The sequence below is a fragment of the Pagrus major genome, chromosome 5 (genome assembly GCF_040436345.1).
Source record: "Pagrus major chromosome 5, Pma_NU_1.0".
Classification (NCBI taxonomy): Eukaryota; Metazoa; Chordata; class Actinopteri; order Spariformes; family Sparidae; genus Pagrus; species Pagrus major.
In genome coordinates this window covers 3,858,678-3,883,594 of record NC_133219.1, presented here as the reverse complement: position 1 = coordinate 3,883,594, position 24,917 = coordinate 3,858,678, and the positions used below count along the sequence as shown (strand labels likewise).

Here is a 24,917-nt window from a genome sequence, read left to right as displayed (position 1 = left end):
GCCATCTGGGACAGAGGAGCAGGGACAGTGATGGACTGATATAGGGGCTGTGCTACTGCTTGGAAGGGATTCCTGGGCAGTGCTAATGGCTTCAGGTTGAGGATTGGGGAATTTGTGGCCTCTTACCTCAACAAGTCCGGCCATATGGCACTAGTAAGGAATGTGAATTCTGCTGTGTTATATTCCTTACAGTGTCAGGTGTGTCTTCTTATTGAGCACAGACTCAAACCTCAACTAGAGTTAAGTTTATTTGAACCACACAATAGCAGGTTTAGGGACATGGTCTTTGTCTTTTGTGTTCAAACCAATAAAGAACAAATGATGAAATATGAGCAGCAGGCTCATGTTCTGCTGGGTTCTTTATTACAGATAAAACCTGCTGATTTGGGGTATTTTCTTGATTCAGAAGGATTTGAACACAATGCAGTATTTTTATATTTATAGGTCACAATACCCATTTCTTCAATCTTAAAGCAATTGCATATTTATAGAATAATCTTTAAGTAAGTGAAATGTTCACAAAGTTGAACAAGGCTGGGTGAAGCTCTTAATGACAGCCTCAGACACCTCTTTTTTAAAAAGCAAGCTTAAGAAGAAGCAATCACATTTAAGAATCTGGAACTGTTTGGCATATTTGCTTGAAAACTGACTGAAACAAATGAACTGAACTAAACAAACACATTGATTATGAAAATAGTTGATGACTGTTAAAACTCTAGACCCAAAACATATCTTTAATCTGACTGATATTTGAGACAGTACTGTGGGTAGTAGCCCTTCCTGCATAATATAATATTTCTAGTTTTGTATTTGTTGAGTCGTGAAGGCTGCCTCCTGGTTCCATTGGCACAGATGAACTGGAGTCAAGGAGTGAATTCTTCAGATCAGAGATTAAACCACTGCATGAAGTAATTACATGTATGTAATTCTGGTTTACACTTGCAAATGCAACCGTCCAGTCAGTCTGCTTGCTAGAGTTCACAGCTGCCTCTGCTGAGGGACTGATACAGTACTGAGCCACTTGTGGTAAACACCATATTGAGCCTGCATAGGATGTCTCCATCCACAAGGAAGGAGACATAGGGGACAAGAGGTGGTATGTTATTTTGATGGGGAGCTGATTGCGCCGGAGGTTGCAGAGGTTTTAGAGGTGAAAGGTTAAAGATGCAGCCTTTCTTTGTCAACACACAATGGGCCACAGCGGAGCAGGCTCTGGCTGTATTGGCTGCTGCTGGAAGCCTTCCCAGCCTCCGGCTATAATGGTCAATAAACTGTCATGAGGATTAGCAACAGAGACCACACACTGGAGAGCTTTATTCTTTAGTGCTTTTCCATTATAAGTGAACACTGCAGCTTTGGAGTATAGAAACAATGTTTAATCCTGATAGCAGACATGCACCATTAAGAGCTGACTAGAAAGAAAACTGATAAAATGATGTGTGGAAGAACTGAACTGAACAGGAACTGAGAACAGGACATACTGTGAGGATCAGTGTGTCCTTGGATGGACATTGGCTTTCTGCTGAAAGATACTTTTAGCAGACAACTATATGACTGTCTGTAACAAAATGGTCAGAGTACAAAGTAGAGTGACGTTCTTATGTGCCTAGCTACACAACAAGTCAACAAGTGGATCAATTGAATACAGATGGCTTTAACAATAACATAAACAAGAATCTGGCAAATGTGAGATATAAAAGAGTAAAAATGAATGGTGGAACAATGAACAATACAGTCAACAATGATTTTCAATGTTGAGTGCTTTTAACAATATAACAATATATGCAGTGTTAGGTGACAACACACTGTGAACATTGTCTTGTGGGGACATGAAAGTTGCTTGAGTCGGGTAATTCATTGTAGTGAACTATCACGTTTGAAAAGTCCGCACTGCAGTACCACACAACACTAACATATCTTTGACAAAAATAGAGGCACACATGATGTTCATTGTGATGAAGATGTGAGAAGAGCTTTTCACATTCAGGTCAGTCAGTTGGGCCAAATATTCTCTCTTGACTCCACTGGTATCCATCCATGTTGATGGTTTTGGTTATTATTTGCCTAATTTTAGAGGTATCTGTCTGAGATCCCTGCCTCCAGCCTGATACAATGAAGGGTGATGGGATTTTGGCCTCAGAGGTGGTCTGGGCTGCATGTGACCACATTCTTTTAGCAGTGTGTACGCACATGTGTCCTTGCCCACATTTAAGGACCGCCTACTCATCAACTTTGTGATACCACAAGAAGCCACAACAGCAGGCAAGATAACAAGCAAGTAACTGCAATGTCCCCTGAATCCATTAAGGAAACTGCAGAATTTCTGTTCTTTGTGTTCTTGTAAGTGCTAAATTAAATACAATACATTAAGTTGTTTCTTTCCTTGTAAAAAGGGTCAGATTGTCGCAGCATCGCTGTACCAGAGTCTGACCTCCCAACAGCAGTTTGAACACACTGTTTCAACTGATCTCTAGTGTTGGGTATCAAGAATCGGTTCCAAGTTGGAACCGATTCCGAATTTCCAAGCAAAATGCAACACCTGCAGTAAAGATTTTACGTGCAAGGGAGGAAGCACCTCCAATATGACAAAGCATTTAATTCAACACGCGGTAAATCTGAAGGAATTCACCGTGTTCGATGTGTCTACAAATTATTCTAATATTTTTCTTAGATACGAGTTTAGAGAGCACCCCTCCAACTCCGGTTCATCATCCTCAGAGACCCCCCTCTAGTCCAGAAACTCCTGTCACTTTAGCCATGAAGGGGAAGATGAGCAAGGAGAAAGTGTATGATTGTCACAGAGCGGTGACAAGATTCGTGGTGAAGGGATTACATCCCTTTGCTACGGTCAGTCTCCTCCGTTTAGGTATGCAAAATGCATTATTGGTATCTGGTTATTCACAGCAATATCCATGGACTTTGTCATTGTTGCTGCTTCCATAACAACAGTCTACAACAGTCAGTTAAATATCTTTTTTTTTGTGTGTTATATTTTTCTATCATTTATTTAAATAGTTTTGATCTGGAATTGTTTTTGTTGATCATTCTTTATAAGAGAGTAATATTTATTTTCATAAATGAAAGGAAAAAGAAACCTTCCTGTCTCAGTTGACAGTGTACAGATTATAGCCTTAATGTGTCAACAGTAAAGGTAGGGTAATTTTTGATCTGGACATTTCTTTTTTTCCTCTCCCGAAAAATTCGAATAGGAACCAGATTTGATAAGAAGAATTGGAATCGGAATCAATCTTACACAGCCACAAACCGATGCATTGCCTCATTGTCATTCATCCTGCAAAAAAAAAAGAAGAAAAGAAAAGTAGTATTAAAAATGATTTTCCTCTTTCTTACACTTTTCCTCTTTCTTACACTTCCTTAACAAATGCATGTGCTAGTCAGATCAAGATCTTGAGATTTACCACATTATTTCTCAGTGTTTTAGTGTTATTGAGGTGTTGGGGGGGCCTCACAGACATTTATCCTTGTCTGCATGCATGTTTGTGTGTTTTCAGTCAATATGTGTGTGTGTCTGCTCAGGGGAGGTCGACTGAGGCACGTGTGTGTTGGAACAGTGCTTGTGTGTGTTGGTGTATGCTCCGGGGAGAACATATGCTGGTGTTGACTGTGGGGCAGGGGTGGAGGTAAGGGGGGCAGCTGGCGTGTGTCAGGTCAGGGGTCTACAGCTGTTGATAGCAGGGTGGTACACTGACACAGATAGGGGGATCTGAGGCACCGCCAGCCCACACTCTGCACCCGTCTGGATGTGAGTGATGGAGCCTGCCGGGTGCCTTGTAAGTGAGAAGTGGACGCTGTGTGTCCAGATGCTGACCGCACAGATGGCCAGGCGGCTGATGGAGGCGAGATGGGGGAAAAAGTGGGTATAAAATAAAGCTGAGACGGCAAGAGGGTAACCAATATGAACAAGCAGATTGCCCTGGGGTTATGGTTAGACCCAAAGTCAAACGATGAATCGGGCTCTGTATTAAAAATCAGATTAGGTCCTGTCTGTGTTCCCCACTGCTCCTATTTATGATCCCCTCTGACTGATTCAGTCAGTGAACAGTTTAAAAATATTACACAGATTGTCTATGGAAAGCCCTTATAAAGCCCCTAAATTCATCTTATCTACAACCGCTCAGGGTCAAATATGGTGAAGAATTTAAGAAAAAATTAAAGTTACTGAACAACTGTCATTTTTCAGAGGAACCAGTATTGAGATGCAATGTGAACAGGGGTTTTTGTCTGTAAATATCATCCACACTTTTCAAGCAAGGATAACAAAATGCTACTTCCTTCTTTACTTCACAGTGACAACAGTCATTATTTGCATGGCCACAAAGGTTCACTTGTCAAGAAGACATCGGCATCCTGCATCATCTTGTGTGATTGTGATTTTGGGCTATATTAATAAAATTGATTTGATTTTTTTGTGAGGACAGCCTTAAAGATTGAGATCATCTTTGAGACTTGGTTAGTGTAGATGGCACAGAAAGTGGTAGCTGGAGGGAAGAGCTAGTCAAGCTCTGTCAGTAATAATTAAAAAACAGCAAAATACATCTTCCAACAACTGTAAATCTGACTTTTTGATGTTGTGCCTTGGCAACTTATGTCAAAATCTAACAACTCTGAGTAGGCAAATATGTATTTGGCGCTCTTTCTGTGGGAATGTATTCACCTAGTGCCTGCACTACGACACTAAGGCACACTGTCTTCACCTACAGGGGACTGTAAGTTTATCAGTGATCAGTTGTTTTTTACATTACTGTTTGTTGCTTTGTTACATTTGTTATACACTTGGGGTCTTCTACGTTTTTCAGGCCAAGGACCCCTTAAGCGGATAGTGACAGAGCAGGGACCTCCTACTACATATATTGTATACAATTCTTAGCCTCACCCTCAATGTCTCCAGTGTTTTCTGAGGTAGAGGGTGAGTCACAGTCTCTTGATTGACATGTTACACTTGACAGTGGATAATACTTGGGATAATAAAGAAAAGTGGCCAATATGTTTCAATAATACGTAGTTAACTGACTAGTCCACTGTTTGGGATAGGTGCAGCACAGTGATTTAGACTATGGTTAGGTCAGCTTTCTCACATGGTTGCATGAAGTATTGTGACATCATGATGATTATCGTCATGTTTTTTTTCCTTTGCCAGTAATTTGTTGGATTCATGTTAATGTATATTTTAGACACATTCAGATCTTTTAAAAAATAAAAATGTCAAAATATTTTTAACAATAATTTGGTGTACCCCCTGCAGTTACTGTCAGTGCCCCCAGGGGTAATGGACTCCCTTTTGAATACTCCGGGTATACACCGTATGCCAACAAATTAAGAAACACACAAAAAAAGACCCAAATGAAATTGGTCCTGAACCATTAGGAAGCTAAAACCTGGGCAGGATTACCTTGTTAATGGCCCCTGATGAAAAAATGAGCTGTGGGCCCCTTTTGACCTCCTGCAGCTTGTTTTTTGTGATTAGAGCAGGGCCCCTATAAGAGATGTAGGGTCTTCAAGATTAGTAAAAGATGCATTAGCCACCTTATCATTTCTGTGATATTATACTTCAGAGGTGCTTTTTATCCAACAATTAATTAATTAATTAATTAAATTGGCACTATTCTCTAAATGGTGTACCAGTGGGCTCTAGGGCCCCTGTGAGTCTCTGGCTCAGGGTAGATTCACTTTGCTTGGTTGTGTTGGCATTGTTGTTTCCTTGTGTGTGACAATTGTGTTCCTGAGATTTATTTCCTTTACTTCTGGGAACTGTTTGATGGAAAAGGGCTATTATACGTATACTCCAATATTACAAGTTCAAATGTATGTATTCTGTAATTCTATTTAAAACAAAGGAAAATATCTTTCAAATATTTGTGTCAGTTGTGTTGAGAAAATTGTCCAATAAAGCATAACCTTATCATCATATTATGTATGTGCATCTGTCTCTGTGGAGAACGTCTTAGAGTTAACCTACTTCTGTGTTCCTCTTTTCCAGGCTTTTACAGTGACCATCCTTTGGAGTCGGAACAGAACGACGGCATGGGTGAGTAACAAACATGCATTTAATCTCAAATGACTCCAGATACAAGCATATAGCCTTGCCAGTATATTTTCTAGCACAGTAAGTTTTAATGTTTTTTCCACTTCATTCTTCTTCATTCATTAATCGATTGATTTGATTTGATTTTTCACTACATAACAGTTGTTAATGTGAGAAATAACAGAACTCGCATAAACAGCATCTCTGTTCGTACCACAGTGTGGATCATTTTTACTTTCTGGTATCACATTAAATCATTAGATAGTAGCTCCATCTAGTGGTGAAGAGAGGTACAATTCTGCCATTTTTGAATGGCTTATCATTTCCTGTCAAATCCACAAGAGGGGAGTATAGACTCAATATTAATGGAGCAACTTCTTATATAATTATGGGTCATGTGGCTCCTGAATAGAAACTGGGAGAAACAGTATGTGCAAAATAAAAACTAGCAGCTACAGATGAATTAAAACCAGGATTGTTTCTTGCTCCAGGAAGAGAAATACATCTTTCTGTTTTCTGTTTTGTTCCATTGTGTTTGTGTTGATGTGTGATGAAAGGCTACAGCTCACGCCATCATCATTGTGTCATGGATGAAATGCAAACCTAAAACGCGAGATGTAAAAATGTCAGAAATGTGTGACTCTTGGCCCGGAGGAAACTGGGAGCAAAGGGCCAGGGGTGAGCCAATGGTCCAATGTTAAGGTCCAGGTTCAAGCGAAGTTCACTCAGGACTCCCCTGGCTGCCATCGCAGCGCCAGGTGGCACCATGGAGGGGTCAGAGGTCGGTTACAGTTCAAAAACTGCTGACCTCGCTGTGACTCTGTGCTGACCTGATTGTGTGCAGCTCTTCTCTGGCCTGGGCTTTCTCATTGCTCCCTCTATAAACCTGCAAGAGGAGAAAGGAGGGGTGGGGTGGGGGTTGCTAAGAAGTGGAAGGAAGCTGGAGAGGAACTATTAAACCTGCGCACACAGTGAATGGCCAGCATTGTTGCGTGTTGCAGGAGGAGGCGTGGATTTATGAGGCTGAGCCTGATTGGGTTGTAAACTTGACGAGGTGGGCTCGCGGCCGCGGCCACTCTCTCTCTCTGTTGGCCCTATTCTCCTCCCAGGATGCCTCGGTGCATGCACTGGGCAAGGGTGATGCTGGGGTCAAGGGAGGCTGCAGCAGGGCTCCTCAGGCTTGTAAATGCTCTGACAGGGGTGGGAACTCGGAGACCCCATTCAATGAGCAAAAACCCAGGTCAGGGGCCAAATAGCTGAGTTAGCAACAGCTGTTTTCAACACTAGCTCTGTAGTAATGTCAACTCAGATATCTCAAATTAAAAAGTGTTGTCTTTTTTTCAAACTTGGAGCATCCATTAATATCTGAACCTGAATTTAACATCATGAACCTGCAGGTAGTCTTTATTGGGGATAGGTTTGTAGTTCATAGGGTTATAAACCTATGAGAGTGCAGTGTCCTAGGCACAGATGTAGCTCTTTGGTGCTTGTAAAGTCCATAAAAGTTACACACTTTTTTTACTCACACATCCATTTGGATCAATTATTTATCCATCCAATTTCTCAAACTGGATGTACTTCATCATTTAGCTTTTGCTTTTTTCTTAAAAAAAACAATTAGAGGAAGTCTTTTGAAGCACTTAAATCCCTCAATTAAAATATGTTTTGTGACCTGAAATCAGAGCTTGTTTTGACTCCATGGCTCCTCCTCTGGTCACGGGCTGACCTGGCTCTGTAGACCCTGCTGCACCCCCACCTCCATTTAGTCCAACCACACAGCTGACCAATAGCTGCTCAGCAGGTCGCCGTGGGGATATCAGGGTTCTTTGGTGACTACCTCTGTCACATGGTTAATCATTACCAGCTGGAGATGAGTCTTTCTCTCCTCAACTTGAGTTGTTTCACTGACTGGATCTTCATGCAATTTCCAGTTCTCTGCAGTAAAAGTGAAACATAATCTCCTGGGAAATGTACAAGAGGCATGAAAATATAAGTAAATAATAAGTGTTATATATAATGACAATTTTTACATTCCATGTCCAAATGGATAATGATTGTGGATGATGGTATGTAGTTAAAAGAAACACCTGGTTTTGATAAAATATATATATTTTCTGGAAGAATGTGTACTTTCATTAGACGTTCATCTATCATGAAACCTACCTCATACATCAGCACAAGCAGCTAGGCCTCCTGTAGCACTGCAAATTCCAGGCCATAAGGGGGCAGTAGATCCATGCCAGACCTTCATGTGATGTATGCTTCCACGTGCCACCTGCACTCAGTGAACTCAACACCCATATGGAACTACTTGGCTGGAACCCAGCACATGCCTTTCCTTTGTCCTCACATAACTGGGCTAACTTCATATGCCTGTGTCCAAATGTCATCAAAGATCACCAGGTTTTTATTTTCCTACACACTACGCAGCGGAGCAGTCAGACACTTTTCACTGCTCATATCCCTCTTTTTGTTTCTTTGAGCTGTTTTTTCTCCTTTAAAGTGGATTTCACTGTTAGCTTCAGGGCTGTGTTTGACTGCAGTGAATGTATAGATAAGCGGATGAAGAATGAAGGCCACTAGTAGCATTTTTCTTTCACTTGATTTTCCCTTTCATCTCCCGTGGGTGCCCCAGCCTTTTGCACTCAAAACATGGCGTGAGTGCTGCAGAGTGTTTGGGAGCTGCTGCTGCTACTGCTGACCTCCATGCTTTCTTATCATTTTAGCCTTTAATAATTCATGATTAGCCTAGATTTGAATCACCGTCCCTTTTTTCTCGCTTGATGCAACTTGCGCTGGCGTTAGACTCAGGGTCAGCCTGCGGAGTGTTTCCAGGTCAGGGAGAACTGGGTCACACTGTTCCCAGTGTCAGTGTCTATAACTTCACAGTGTGTGATGACAAAGCCTAACTCCACAGGGATAAACAAGCAGACTTTTGTGTGGCCCTAATATATGTAGCAAACAGTATCTATCTGTCGCATACAGTTCTCTGTAGATATACTGCTTTACTCCAAGCTGCAGCAAACCTGCACTGACATTTCATTAAGTCATTCACTTATTTATTTGTAGATTAATCCCTCATTTTGAAGTCAGTAATGTAACCCAGAGCTTTAAAAAGCTGCAGACTTTAAGGAGCTTAATATTAAAGAAATGTGGGTTGTTTCAGAGAGGTTTTCACTGTGACAAGAATTCAAGAGAGTGAAAGAGAGAAACACAAACTGAAAGATAACTGATGAGAAAAAAAAAAGCCTTAATATGTTAGTGTCCACATTTGTCTTCAATTGTTTTGTACTAACAATGCACAAATGGACATGGGCAATAATTAACTGTGATCATCAATCAAAGATTTTATAATAAGTATGATTTTGCAATTATATTATTATCTCTGCCTCGAGGTCAGTGTATGTGAGTGTGTAGAAATAGTATTAGTTTGCTCCTTATCAAGATGGCTGAAGAATCGAGACGAGAAGAATCCCAGGCTGCTTCTCGTTGTCCCCTCTGACTTTTTACCACCTTCAGTACAGGAAAAAACTGGTGTTTTGCAGCAAGAACAGATCCAAAATGCATATGTGTTTGAAATTCCCCAGCATGTTAACACAACCTTACAGGGCAATTACTGTGAGATTACTTCCATATGTCTATCTCCTTCAATTACATGCTGAAATGGGGCTATGAGGCTGATTAACTTTCCAAGAATGGTAGGCACAGATCGTTTCACTTTTTAAAAGCACATATATTTGAGTCGTTTGATTTGAACTGAGGCAGAATTTTGCATGTTTCTCTCTTTCACCTCTGTGTGTTAGTTACAATGTGGGTGAGTGTCCTGTAATTACCTAAGTCTCAGCACACAACAGCCTGTCTGTTTTAACAGGGTTCCCTCTGGGCTTGATTTCCCTTAAATATCAAGGAGTTTGGAGAGGTGCTGTGCACACACAAAGTTTGGGAATTTGAGGTCAGGGGATATCAGAATATACAAATAACAGTAGCTTCGTGGAACATAGCCAACAGGATTTTCCACATTGTTTCACACATTTGTTGCGGCCCAAGTAGAGTGTACAGCAGACAACAATAAACAGGAACAGAATAAAAAAATTGAGGTCATGGAAACTGTCATGTTTAGTAATGGAAAATCAGATTATAGTCTTGGAATTTAACATCTGGGTCATGGTGGGAAGTCTGCTTTAGGCAACATACTGAATCCCCTATCTGTCAGTTGAAACGGCTACACTGAGGCTACAGTCAACAGGACGTAGAAATAAAATGAATATCTGTGAAACCATGAGCCTCTGTCCTCAGCATATGTTAGACCAGTATTAAATAAAACACTGTTCCCTCCACTAATATCTGATTTGACAAACATATTGTGACACAATTAACTTGTTGTTGTATGTTTGCAAAATGGTTAGTTGTAATCTGAAGTACTTATGATATGATTTCTGCCTCCACACTATTACAGAAGAGGTGAATGGAATCCTGTTTGTGGTGCTCACAGCTTTGAAAAATGAACTTAAAAAGAAAATCTACAACATCTCCTTTAGAAACAAGTTTCCTAGTTACTCTGGATTTTCTGTAGATCGAATCAGTAGATTCTGTAGATGAAAGTCTGTTATCATAGTGCTCTTGGGATACAGGTATATCTGGAATAGGATGTTGAACATCTTTGTCAATGGTGTGAGCACCACAAATGAAATTCCCTCCACTTCCACATATATTATATATGTTTATTATTATATATATTATTCCAGGTTGGTGGTTTTCAAACTCTTGTGCCCTTGGCAAAGGGCAAACCCAGCTCTCAAGGCACACCTGTATCCATTACCATTCAAAATAGCCTCTATAACACGTCATATTCAATCACTTGGTGGATGTTGGAAGGTTTCATTCATTACTTGTTATATGACTGTATATTGCATTAATAGTCTATGATTATAACAAAATCCCACAGCACACCTGGACTTGCCTCACACTCCATTTGGGAACCACTTGTTTAGATAACACTTGTGGTTAGGTTTGGTAAAATGTGTTTTTAACTAATTTGGGTGACCTTTTTAAACAAAGCTTTAAGCAACTTTGTAATACTATAAATGTTGGAAGGGCAGCTAGGAATAACTCTAAACTCTAATAAAAATCAAAACTTCAATGCTAAGATATCCTATACACCAGTCTACAAAGTCCATGCAAAACTTTGGTTTACCTTCATTTTCAGTTAGTTTTCTTCAGGCGTCTTGTTGAACCCCATTGCACACTGGTTACTGAGGTGTTTGAACCGCAGTCTGCATTCATTGATCAGTGAGTTATTCTCATGTAAACCCACCGACAGCAATGAATGTTTATTGCAGCCTTAAGAGTGAACGCCTCCTGCGTCACAGCTGATCTGGTGTCTGATGGATCGTGTCCTGGCCAATTGAAGGTCAGGTTTGATTTGTCGTCCAACCACAGACTGTGGCTCTGCAGTTTGCTCTGTTGTGAGTGCAGAGCTGAAGTGACAAATGATGTATGGCCTCCAGAAGATCATGTGCATGTGAGCATTGGCGTCCCTCAGGGTACAGTCAACGGTCGATGGTTTTGGTTAGAGCTCAAACTCACCGACAGCGTTGAATGTTCACTGTAGGCACCAGGAAGGACTGTGTGTCTCGCCATTGGTTTGTTTGATTGATGACAGCAATTAAATTTACCAGAGAAAATCAAAATTCGCAAAATATAAGTACCATAAACCAAGTTACCCAGTTTATTTTAATTTGTCTTCAGCCTCTTGTTGTTGCTGCAGTTTGACTCAGACAAGTGGAAAATCACAGAAATGCTCTGCTGTCACTCGCTTCTTGGTTCTCATCCAGACCACATATGTATTTAAAATGTCTGCAATTCAAATCTGAACATATGTTTAGTTTTTGTAAGTCTGCTATGATGTCAGACCTGTCACAGTTGGTTCAAATAATGGAAAATGCTGACGTTCTAATGGTAATCATCACCAAGCTAGATATACAGTAGCTGTAGCTTCATGGTTTTTAGTATCACAATCCTGTGTGTGTGTGTGTGTGTGTGTGTGTGTGTGTGTGTGTGTGTGTGTGTGTGTGTGTGCTTCTGTGTTTTTCTTGGCCTGTGCCAAGCAACTCCGTGCCAAGATGTGTTACCACCCATGTCGGTGTGGAGGTTCAAATGACGTTGATGAGAAGCCAGCAGGAGCGAGGAGAGGCGGTGATGCAAAGGTTCTGCGTTCCTTAAAAAGCCCTGCAGACATGGTGAATGCCATCATGTTGTCATCATTATCACCTTCTGCAAAACTCCTAACAAAACTCTCTTCTGTCTCCATCGAGCGTGTGCTTCTTTTACCGTCAGCCTGCAGCAAGAAGAACAAAAATAAAGGGAAAAGAATCAGAAATGGCATGAATAAAAAGGACCGAAGTTGACATCAGTCAGGCTTGTGGAAGGCGGCGAATTGGCACAAGTGTGATCAGAGAACGCCGCTGTGCCCCACAGCTTAAACTAGTGCACTGCAGTGTTGAGCTAGTTAGAGATTACTGTTCCCTTCACCCTGCGCTGAACCTTAGCTACTGCTCTGGGAGTGCGCCTTCCTGCGTTTGCCTCTTTGAGGTTGGAAAATCATGCAGTCATGTTTTATTAATGCTCTCTCTGTCTGTCTCTCCTTTTCTGTCTTTCTCTCCTCTGTCTTGCCTGCTTCCCTGAACACAGACGAAGATTTGGAACACTGTATTTTGTTTGTTCTGCATCCTCTTTTCACATTGAATTTTGGCACTTTATGTAGGTTGGGGTTTTGATTTGAAGAGGTACCGAAACCTGTGAGGGAGGTAGTGGATATATGATGCAGCTCATTGTAGAGAGATTTGTTGCAGTTCAGCAGGATTTGTGTTCTTTTAGATCAATCAGATGGAAAATGAGAGAATTGGATCTGCAGATTTTCTGTGTTCTCCACAGGCTCTCAGAAAGAAGCCACACTCTCCTGCTTTCTGCATAATGAATGAACACTTTGGGAAGAGGGAGGCACAATTCACTTTCTCCTGCTTTGACACAGTTCACTGACCATGGAGAAGACATCATTATTACCACAATTTAAAACAAAGCATTTCTCTATTTCATGTGTAACATGAATTATTTTCATCGCAGGCATCGTTCCTGTCTGGTGCTTCCGCCCAAACAAAAGCCCAAAAGTCAGGTCAGATGAATTCGCCTTGAAGATTTTTTTTATATCTTGAATCAAAATAACAAACATGGTGTTTGTTGTTTTAATAGATAGATAAACAATTGGAAACAGCTATTTTTTTTGGATAGTAGCTTTTATGTTTTATTCATGTGCCTACTTCACTGTACAAGCCATGGCCTGCTATCATTCTTTTTTACAATTGTTCTTATCTCTAAGAAACTCTTATTATGCCTCTTTAGTTTCTTTTCTTTTCAAAGAATATATTCTCCCCTATTTCCTCATTTCTTTCTGTGTTTGGGACAAGGTGGGAAGTAATAGTTTTTTCAGTCCCTCTGGCTCGAGCTTCAATGGCTTCCCTCTTTGGCACTTCTACCATTTGGCTTCATGCCCGAGACACAAAGAGCCTCCCCCCCTTTTTTTTTTCATCTGGCTTGACTTCCGCTCTCTCTACACTTGGGAGAACTTATGGGAAATGTGTGTACGTTAACTGACTTATTCATCGGTTGGAGGCGTGGCCGCACTTCCGCGTCCAGGTTCTTGATAATACCACTGCTGGCGTGGTCCCCAGAAACTTTGCATAACTGACAAACTTGCAAAAGTATAGCGTGTGTAAAAATAGCTGGGTGAGCATAAGAGCCTGACAGGGCCAAAGTGAAGAGTGCAACAGTGTAACTGAACCAGCGTGAACCCTGCGTCGTCAGCACATTCCAGGGGTTGGACAATGAGAAGCACACAGTGTACTCTCTGTCGTGTTGCCTGCATAACTGGCTGGTCTGAAGCCAGGTCTCCACACTGCTGGAAACGAGGCGAAGGCAACACAGTTGCAAACAAAAATTAGTGAAATTAGCTTAAAAACTGAAAGTTGGTGTATTATAGATTTCAGTTATGTTAGGACTGCACACATTGGACAGCATGTAACGTCAGGGATAATATTAGACCAAACTAAAAAGTAGGTCCTCACATGCAGAGTTATCAATGTAACCATGGTGCTGTGGTTTCCCTTTGGATAGGATTAAGCCTTGTGAAAGGTTCAGGGACCTAAACACTGACTAAAATATGAAGACGTGGTCCAAGCGGGGGATCTATTCTCAGACTAGAGCCCAATGCAGCATGAACAAGAGCTCAGTGTTTGACTGTTTCTCTCGGTTAGAGTTGAGGTTAGTCAGCAAGGTTTGGTTAAGCTTCTGGTACAGTCTGAAAAATCTTAGCCAGGAACTGAAATTGTTGAGTCAGGAACTACTCCGGGAGTTCCTGGTGTGGAAGGTGAAAACCCCCCACCTCTTCACCCTGACATTCCACCTGACTGTTACAGTACACAACCACGTTCTGGTTTTGTGTCATGACCCAACTATTCATGGGAAGGTGTATTTCTTTTACTTTTCATTTCATTGTGGGCATTTCACAGAATCTCTCAAGCTATGACAAGATAGTGCCCATCATGTGAGGTAAAATCAGATTAGGAAACATGTAACATCCGTTCCCGCTGCATGACTTTCAAAACTTGCTTCATATCAGTCCATTTCCTCTGACAGTACAAATGTTTTGCTCATATTGCTGTACCCACAGTTAACCCGACACTTCCAGAATAGCTCAGATGCCTTTTCAAAATACTCAGGCTGGGAAGCTGCCAGCATATGCTCTTACACACTCCCATCCCATCATGCCTCTTGACAATTATTATTATTCAATCCACTGGCACTGCGAGACATCTCCTAATGGAAGTGCATGAGCAGATTAAATCGCTAAAATCATTCCCGCCGTGTGTGATCCTCTTCGTAGGCAAACTCAATCAAATTCAACAAATATGCCTTAATTGCTGTGTCAGTCACAAAATGGGCTTTAAGTCAGATTGGACATTTTAATATCTGCTCGAATTAAGAAGTTTCGGTAATGAGATTTAGCAGTGCAGTGGGTTCATACACTATCATATTTAGCTGTCACACTGCTGTGTTTGTTGTCACACATTTGTAAAGTAGAATGATCTGTGATATAATGGTACTGATACAAATGTCAATAAAGAAATAATACTGATAATGATACTGATAATTCTGAGCAGTCACAGCGATATTCACCTGTAATTTGATCACTTTTGTAATTCACAAAACATTCCTGAAGCTTAACAGCAAAACAGCATAGCAGCACTCTCCTAAACCACTGGAGTAGCTGGGAACTAACATTGCTCCATACAGCCTGCCCGCGTAATCCAGCTCTCAGGAAGCCCGGGATCCAAAATTGATTTGAAAAGATGTTATTTACACCCTTTTTAAAGCCGAAATCTTCTCTGTAGCTGACAAGCTAAAATAGTTGGCATCACCCATGATAAAGTAGGTGCACAAGCTTGGCCGCGTGTTGCGGGTGTAAATTCCGTCTTTTCAGATCAATTTGGGATCGCAGGGCTTGGACTTGGTTACGCCTGTTGAGCTGTATGGAGCTGTTTTCAGTTTTTTAAAATTTATTTTACATTTCAAAACAAGTCCTCAGTTACTTCAGTTGTTTAGGAGAATGCTGCCATGCTGTGGTTGTAGTGTTTACTATATGGGTCTTAAAGGGCTGGAATCCCCCTTATCATCTTTAAAGACACAATATTAGCACAACATAGCCAATACAGAAACCCACATTAAATGAACTGACAACAATTTGTAATAACCATCATTAATAAATTATAATTATAATAATAAAAGATTTATTTGACTGTTAACAAACAATGAAGTATTAACCATTTATTAAGAAAATGTAAATGTTTCTCAGCATCAGTTGCATCTTAATAATAGCCATCCAGGTAATGTTTATAGATGAACTACACAGTATTTATTAACCATTTACAAAGTATTATAGACATCAGTTTCAACTTTACAATAAACATTTTCTTAATAAATGGTTAATAAAGCATTGCACAACATTGCATTGTTTGTTAAGGGTAAAATGATTATTAACTAGAGTTTAATTAACCATAGTTTAAATTTCCTCTTTTTAATGGTGGTTATTATAAAGTGTTACCAATGAACCCTGTCTTTGGTAAAATGACAGCATATTAACAGCAACTTTATGACAACTTTTTGGTCATTGTTTGACATGTCTTAGATCTGACTTTCTGTGGATCAAGTGTTGCATAAAATTATAAGCGACCATTGAAAAGCCATGCTGGCTGAACCTGGGTACAGGCAGCAGCGTCCAGGCCGGCCCTGCTCCAGCAGCAGGGACTCCTCAGGCGGAGCGCCAAGCCTCTCCAGAAACACCCTGCCTCCACGTGCCTTGGATCATCCTGCCAAGGCTCCAGGGGTTTCATTTGCAACCTTAACTGTGGTCGAGCCAGCTCCTATCTCTGCTGCCAGCTCCTCTCAGCATTAACCCCAGACTCTGTCTTGATGATGGCATACTGTTTTCTCTAACATACCGCCCTCACTGCTTGTGACTTACCTTTCCCCCCCATCTGCTCCTCAGTTCCTCCTTGCAGCAGCTAGTATCCTCACCCTTTGCAGTGCTGATTGACATGCCTGTCTGTCTGCCCTGTTTTTCTCTCTGTCTCTGTCTCTTCTCTCTCTGCTGTGCACCTTTGAACCCAGCGTTGATGCACTTGATCACGTCATGTCAGTCTGGCTCTAGTTGACTTATCCACTCTCGCAGCATGCCCGAGAGAACTGCACTATATGTCACACTCCTCTCTCTTCTCCAAAGCTTTGTCGGCTCACTTCAGTCATGAGTACTGAGGCTAATGAATATGTATCCCAGGCTCTTTTCGCAGCAGTTTTGAGGATCTCTAACAAAGCGGGATGAGAGAGCCCTTTGTGGTTGTCTTCTGGATTTAACCGTGACATTTTTCTGGAGCCTGCTGCCACTTTTTATCTTCAACAGACTTTATCCCCAGGTCAGACTCGCGGCCCCTTTTGAACGCTGGCATTGTCAAAGCGCACACACAAAATCCTCGCTCCAACTATGATATTTCATTCTTCGAATCTCAGGGTCTTAATTGAGTCATTAAGCACAACAAATATTTTGACAAACACAAACATATTTATCCTTAAGGAAACCCAAACAAAAGGTTATACAACACTCACTTATGGCACATAATCCACGTTTTTTAATCTTTCGAGTTGACGCAGTGCAGTGGTGGGATCGGCAGCGAGCTCGGGGATCAGTGTTTTCCTCATCTGCCCGGTGCTCAGACTCGCTGCACCCTGGACAGAAGTAATAAACAGCAGGGAGCAGGGAACCGGGCCACCACCATGATCATCGTCATCTTATAACACCCTCCGTCTCCTGCACCCACCCCACCCACAAAGCAGGGAAGCCTCACACTGAGAGATTTAGAAATAGCACAGAGCAGGGAGCAGAGGAGTGAGAATCACAAGCGGCAATTCTGATTTCACATATCCGTTATCAGGAGCCAGCAGTGTGAGCCAGCATGGGAATGACCTGGATACTGATCGACCTTTATTCTGCCTAGATGCTGCCTGTGTCACCTTACAGCCACACAGACCTAGTCGATCTAAATAATATTGCTGAAGTGTTTAAAAAAACTGAGCAGAAAGAGTACGAGAGGCAAAACACCCTGAAAACCTCAGCAACGTACACACAACAGTCAATGGGAGATTTGCAAAGTACTAAATCTTCTTGTTGAAGTGCGCAATTTTACCTTTTCACTGATTACCCATAGCACCTACCTATACCACACTGTCCTCCATTATTAGCTCCAGTTAAAATCAGAGCCCCTAATACTGGCATTGTTAGCGCCTTCTTACACTGACTAGACTAAACAAGGCCATTATCCTCTCTGTGTTTTTTGTCTACGGTGCCATTTTATTCCTTTAAAGCCACATTTTACCAAGTTTCTTTTTGCGTGACAAACATTACAAAGCATTGCGCCTGGTCCCAGTGGGGGAGCGTGTCGCTGCGTTGCACCAGCAGGGACACTGTGTCCTTAATGCGCTGTACCATGCTTTGTGCTATGTTGACCTGATCAGCTCCGCCTAAGCCAAAGTTAAGCTCATCTTTTTCTCGACTGTATTTTTGAAACACAGGCGACCGTTGACTCCACTGTGGATAAAACACTTGGAGCTCATGAATGATATTTTTAGAGATGTATAAATGCACAACTCTGAATGGCAGATGAACACTGCGGTATAAGTCAGGGATGTTTGAGGCGAACATTGTGGCAGTTTGAATTGGCTGATCCTCTGCATAGCAGTTTGACGACTGTGCAGCAGAGTTGTTGAGGCCAGTGCTTCGGAGAGTTGCTCAGAGACTTAACCCTCCTCCCCGGCACCTTCCTCCTCTCTAGCAGAGGAAAATCTCTGCTGAATTCATGTCTCCTTTCAGATTTCTAAGAGGCGTTAAACCTTTCTGGATTAAAGAAGGTAATCTGACAGGCAGAAGATTGTATTAGCTGGAGTGTTGGCAGAGCTTTTAATTTCTCCTCTCTTTTCATTTCTCCCTCTCAGCCTGCCTCTCCTGCTGACCTGCTAGATGGTATTATTGTGTTTTTCTTTTGAATTACAGGAAAAACATCCACATCTTCCCATACTATTCACTCTCTCCTCTCCCTCTCACATGCTCACTATCCCACTCTTTCCCTATCTCCCCTCATCCGCTCTCTCCTGCCTCTCTTCTGCTCTTCCAGCAGTGACAGCATACTTGTGTGAACCCATGATTTATCATTTGCTAATCCGTGATGATTATGGAGCTTTCCACACGGCCCTTATCTGTTGCTGAGCCCGCTTTTCACTCCATAGCTGCCAATTATCTTTCAGGCAGCCTGCAAACAGACCTGTCTCTGTCAGCCAGGTGCAGAACTGCCACCAAGGCCTCTTATGCTTTATATACCTAAGTATGAATGCAATGGTGCAACACTGACAGGCTGCCTGGGTACATGTTTTTTGGTCCAAGTACTTGTTGAAATGTCAGACTGAGTGATCAAATTCAAAATTATTTTTTTATAAATGTTTGTGCACGTTTACCAAAAGCCTAAACTCACATTTAGCATTACCTACCGAGGGCAGGATGTTGACTTCAAGAAGGTTTTGAACGGCAGCTGAAAAGCAACCTATCCATCATGGACACTTAAACTGCTTGGGAGACTGGAGCCAGTCATGGCATTGCTTCACTCACAGAGAGATGACAAGGATAAACAACCAGCTGAAGACAAATGCAGGGACAAATGCCTCTGACGAAATTTTAAGCTGTAGATCTGAATTTTTGTCCTCGACAGGCCTTAATGCGGATAGCTGATATTAATTTAGTAACATGCTGCTTTTGGCTAAAAATAAAGCACCGAGGATGCTCTATCACAAGCTTTTACTTATTTGACTTGACATCCTGAAGCTTGGATATTAGTATATTAGCATCAAGGTCAGCATTGTACTAGCGTGCCAAATCTACCACCCACACAGTCAGGACCGAGAGCCGTGATGGCGATGCCTCACTGTGACTCATCCAACACTTCCTGTAGCCAGGCGGCAGGACAGCCAAGGTTGGTGTATGACAGCATGAGGTTACAGGGAGCGAGGCCTCGCCCGCGGGGAGGGTATGCAGATCGCAGCGCGCTCAGCTGATGTGGCGTTCAATTGTCAGTGTAATGGGAAGTGACGTGCACATCAGAGCAATGTGGGTCAGAGCGCCAGACGACCAGCCCGCGGCCTGTATCTGCTCCGCCTGTCTAATCTGCTGTAGCCCGACCAGACGAGACTCTCTAATCGACCCTGATATTCACTGAACACACATTACCATCTCCCCTCACGCTCAGGAACGCAAACACACAGCACGAAGAGGGTTCTCTATCTGAGACACTCGAGAGATTCTAATGTAGTGGGTGTCGTTGGAACGCAGTTCTCTTGTAAGACGTTGAATCGTTATTTAATTGCGAAGGAGGTAGGGAACAAGCTTGTGAAAGAGACTAGCACAGTACCCCCTAATCCTGCTGGTTCAGCCAAACATGGCTAAAGGGCCCAGCAAATCTGTTGGGCTAACTGGCAGACCAATTTCTCTTTTGTACTTAACCAAGACAAATCGCAATTCATTGAAAGCATAAAAAATCATGATTTTACACTGCCATGTATCTCCACATCTCTGCTCCTCTTCCTTTGATGTCATGACCAGTATATTGACGATATTTTCCACCTTTGTGGGTTGTAAAATATTTATGCAGAAGTCTAAATATAAATGCTGGGGTCTGTGGTTTCCTTGCAGTGTGATATAGATTGAGCTGTGATTTTTTTTTTTTTTTTCAGCGGGTGAAAATGGGTCGGATGGATGCAGAGCTTAATAGGATTCCCATGACATGGTTAGGGACTGGCTTCTGAAGGGAGCAAGAGGAAGGGAAGGGAAAGGCTGGGGAGGGGGCAGCAAGCAGTGATGGTGAAGGAAAAAAAAGAGCGCAAACTTTTGCGAGTGTTTGCTTAGCACCTGCGTATGGACTTAACAACTCCATCGTAGCCAGAGGGAAGTGACACATGGGAGCCTTGAAGTGTTTTGACATTTTCTGCTCAAACAGGTTTTTTACGGCCGGGGGAAGAGGCCCGGAGGAGTTCAGCCTGCGCGAATCTGCCTCTGCCTCATCAAAGGCAGTAATTTCCTGTTCATTTCAGGCCCCCATCCCCCAACCCAGAGCTCTTGTCTGCTAATCCCACCCCTGCAAACTGCCCCCACTCCCCCAACCCCCACCCCAGGCCCCCCTGCTGGTGTCCTGCCCGCCTGTGCTTCAGCCTGCTACACTCCAGGGCTGGGGACTGTGAGGCTATACGCTTTGTGTCAGCAGGCTCGCGGCTGAGCACTAACAAATCCTCATTGTCCCGCGCGGGAGTGGTGACAGAGGAGGAGGAGGGGGGCATCGCTGTCTGGTTTCTATTCAAATCCAGGTACACACACAGGCCTGGGAGGGAGCATGGGGTGCAGAGAGGCTTACAGAGCTCCAAGCCTGGGACTAAAGTCCAGTTCTGGGCCGGGCCGGGTCGGGCCGGGCCAGGCGGAGGTGTGGGGTCACAGGAGCCACTTGCACAACTGCTGCCTTCTCTGAACTGAAAGCTGATCAACAAGTGATAATTGATGCTGGTCTTCACAAAACCACCAAGGTTCTGTAGCCATTTTAAGCCCAAAATGTCTAGTCCCTCACATTCACTTCCACAGATTCCAAGTGTTATCATTTTGTCAACAAAGGACTTTGGCTACCTGTAATCCTTCCACAATCTGCTACGTTTGTGCTGTCACTACTTGTGAAAGAACGCAGTGTTTTTTTTCTCATTTGGACACACAGCACTCTTGTATAAGAAGCTGTATGTAGGCTGAAGTGCATAGTGTACAAGCATGTGTTTCACTAAAAGGCTCTGTTGATTGGGGTTACGGAGTGTATGACTTCAGTTGCCAGCCATTGCCGGTGATGAAGGCTGAGATGTGTATCTGGGTAACAAGACTCTACATGTAGAGGCATTTCAGAGAATGAGTTGTACTGTGCTCTCAGTCTGAGAGCCTCAGATGTGCTACATGTACACAGCCTGAGTTTACTTTTAATGAATGTTTTCCAGACTTCAGTCAGGACTGTTCTTTTTATTTTTGTCCATCTGAATTTGTGACCTAAAGTGATGACACTTGTTTTTCAGTTCCTATAGCAGCTGTGTGTAGCTTCAAAGAGCTACTTTTTCTCGTCATCACCAGTTGTCAGATTTCAATCCAGACTTATTTATGTGTGTGTTGTTTGTTCGTCCGGGTGTTAAGCCTTTGTGCTGTCTGTGAATGTGTTTTTCTGAAGGGTTGACTACAGCAGCAGCCGTGGTGTACATCTGTGATCCAGGGCAATGTTTTTCTCAGTTGCTCCTACTCCTTCTCTCACTCAGCTTTTTGCGGTGGATTAAGAGCTTTGGACAAAAGCAGACTGGAACAAAAAATATAGGGACAGCCAGTATTTCCTGTCACTAAATACATTCCAAACCCAGCGACCCCCACGCAAGCCGGCGGGGAAAACCAGCAAAAAAGGGAATCGAAAAAAACAACCTCTGTGAAAATTACAGTCTCTCCTATTCTTCCTCTTTGGTCGCTATCTATATTTAACGTCCTCCTACATTTACACTTCCTTTGCTGCATTTTCCTCCCTTCACCGTAATAGTTTTTGCTAACTTTAGCAAGTCACTGACATTAGCTTTTTGACATTTTTGATTTGGAATCATTGCCGCTTTACAGAAGACAAAATTTCAGCACAAACTGCTGCTTAAAGATTTTCACAATGATGTGGGGAATTATTTTTAGATCATTCAAGTGATGCCTCAGGTGCCTGATTTTGAACCTGCTAAGCACGCTGGGGTTCCTCAAAGTGGGAGAGGGCGAAGTGCAAGATGAGCACTTTGAGAGGTGGTCATGAAGTGAAGCATGGTTGCCCCTAGCCCCAACCGCAACTCTAACCCTCATCTTAACTCTAAAGACGGGTATCCCCTCCCTTTGTGGATCGGAGCAGCAGCTGGCTGACCTGTCCCTCTGCTGCAGCCTCTAATGGCTGACCTGCCCTGTCTGGACGGCCCTGCTCGCTTTTGTCTACTGTCTGGCTCAGTTCCTCCCAGTCAAACATCGCTACTGGCTACCGCAGTCCGCATTCCCACAGAGCAAGCTTTTGAAAAAAAAGACACACACAGACACAGACACACAATCACACACACACACACTTTTCACACTTGGCACACTTTGTCCAGTGCACACAATCTCTCTGTCTTCCTCTCTCTCTCTAGCACATACATCCTTTTCAAAACTCTCCCACACACAGCCTCTGTCTGGTTTCACACATACACAGTTTTAGACAAACTGTACCAAGCACAGACGCTCTCACACACAGCATGGACAAATAGAAATGTCTTTTGTGCCTGCTATAAGTGAAAATTACAACTCCTTTTTTAAAAATGTGTAGAAATGCAGTAATGAAATTTTGAAGTTGCTGCTCGTGCGTTAGTATAAAACAAAATCAGATTAAGTGGAAAAGTGGTAATGGCAAGTGTTTAATGAGTGAAGTTAGAAATGAAAAGACTCTGTGAAGGACAAGCAGTTCAAATACTCACCTGAAGCATGGCCAAAAGTTCAGCAGCATGATTCTGTGGTGACTGGATGGCAGAAAAAAATCAAACACGAGAGCGAAAAGCTTCCATATTAGTGGACAACCTCATGTAGACAGGCTGAAAAGGTGCTGCTTAAATGGGTTGAACGGGTTCCTCTCTCTGTCTGTCTGCCTGTCTCTCTCTGTGTCTCTCCCAGATACTCTCTCCCTCTCTCTCTCTCTCTCGCTCTCTCTCTCTCTCTCTCGCTCTCTCTCTCTCACTTGCGGATACAGACTCATGACACACAGTCTTTCAGTCTGATCTCCCTGGCTCTAGTGGGACCTCAGCCAGGAGTTTGCAAATACAAGTGCCTTAAAAATCTCTCTCTTTCTCTATCTCACCCTTCCTCTCTCTCCTTCTGTGCTTCTATGTAGGTAAACAAGCACACTCATTCCCACACACACACACACACACACACACACACACGAGCCTGGCTACGAAACAAGTTATTGAACTGCTCCACATTTTCTTGCATGCACTATATATGAGGCAGTTGACGGACAGGAGCACACACAGTCATGTGTGGAGTGAGGCCTGCTGTGATTGGCTGAAGGCCCGAGAGCTGAGTGGGGGCAGGGGCTGCTGTGATTGGTCTGAGCTCAGACCATTGAAAGTGGAAGACTTTTCTATTGAATGGCTGCTGCTTTGGGTGGAGTTTGGATGACACTGCTTGGGAAAAGAAAAACAACATTCTGAGACTTTTGTGTCTTTATTGGAGTTTTAACTGCTGTGGTTGGACAGTGGAGATATGATATTGGATGTATTCTTATTACGTTTGAGAGGTTCATTATGAACGCAAATAAACTACTTAAATCATTACTAAATTATCAACAGTCTCCCATTCAATTTCTGTTACGTAATTGTTCCAGGTCTGTAATTTTTTTTTTTTTTGATAAATTGATTAGTCAGCTGACAGGAAAGGACACAAATCTAATTTTGTCTTTTTAAAATTAAAAATGCCAAACTGTATTTGGGTCCTCCTTCTCAAATGTGAGAATTAGCTGATATTCTTTATTTTATATCATAATAAATAGTTTTTGCATTGTTGTTTTTTTTTTTTTTTTTTACTAATTTCTGACATTTTACGAACCAGAATATGAACTGATTTGACAGAAAAAAAAAGTTAAATTGATCAGTGATGTAGATAATAATTACCTGCATCCCTAATGTAGGATGCTTAACTTTGTTAATCTTTGCATTAATATCGAGGTTAGTGAATATAAATTATTATCTGCTTTCCATGCCTCCATTAAATAAATGTGTTTCAACCTGACTGTGCTACCTAACCTGAGTCTCAGGGCCCAGACACACCAAACCTTCATCATAGAATAGTGACAATGAAGGCTGACTGTTGCTTGGCCTCACATCATCTGTGTCTTGGCTAAAAAGCTGCACTTGAACACACCACAAAGACTACAGCCAATAACATATGTCCTGGCCTGCATGACAGGAAATACCTCTCCATACCACCAGGTGGCAATAGTCTGCATTCGTCATTCAAAAAGGAAAACGGTTGATATACAAACCGCTGTTATGATGAAACGGTTTTCTATGACATCACTCTCGCGAATATAGCCACTTCTAATTGAGACTATGTCAGATAAAAAGTTTCATACTCACTTGCGGAGACCAGCCAATCAGAGTGACTTCT

At 42.4% G+C, this 24,917-nt stretch overlaps 1 protein-coding gene and 1 long non-coding RNA gene across 4 annotated transcripts in view; one reads left to right on the top strand and one right to left on the bottom strand.

Annotated features, from left to right (window-relative positions):
- The window catches only part of nr6a1a (nuclear receptor subfamily 6, group A, member 1a), a 94,766-nt gene that overhangs the window by 13,536 nt on the left and 56,313 nt on the right, over positions 1-24,917 (top strand). For both annotated transcript variants that reach the window (XM_073466936.1, XM_073466935.1), the window contains exon 2: positions 5,999-6,046. In XM_073466936.1, coding sequence (XP_073323037.1) covers positions 5,999-6,046 — 48 coding nt within the window. The remainder of the gene's footprint in view (positions 1-5,998; positions 6,047-24,917) is intronic.
- LOC140996545 (uncharacterized) lies at positions 11,759-23,555 on the bottom strand. 2 transcript variants are annotated; one of them, XR_012178816.1, is made up of 2 exons: positions 23,231-23,555; positions 11,759-12,380 (listed from the first exon to the last, which is right to left on the bottom strand). It is a non-coding gene; the product is annotated as an uncharacterized lncRNA (long non-coding RNA). The 2 variants fall into 2 exon arrangements; XR_012178817.1 differs by lacking the exon at positions 23,231-23,555 and adding an exon at positions 17,258-17,369.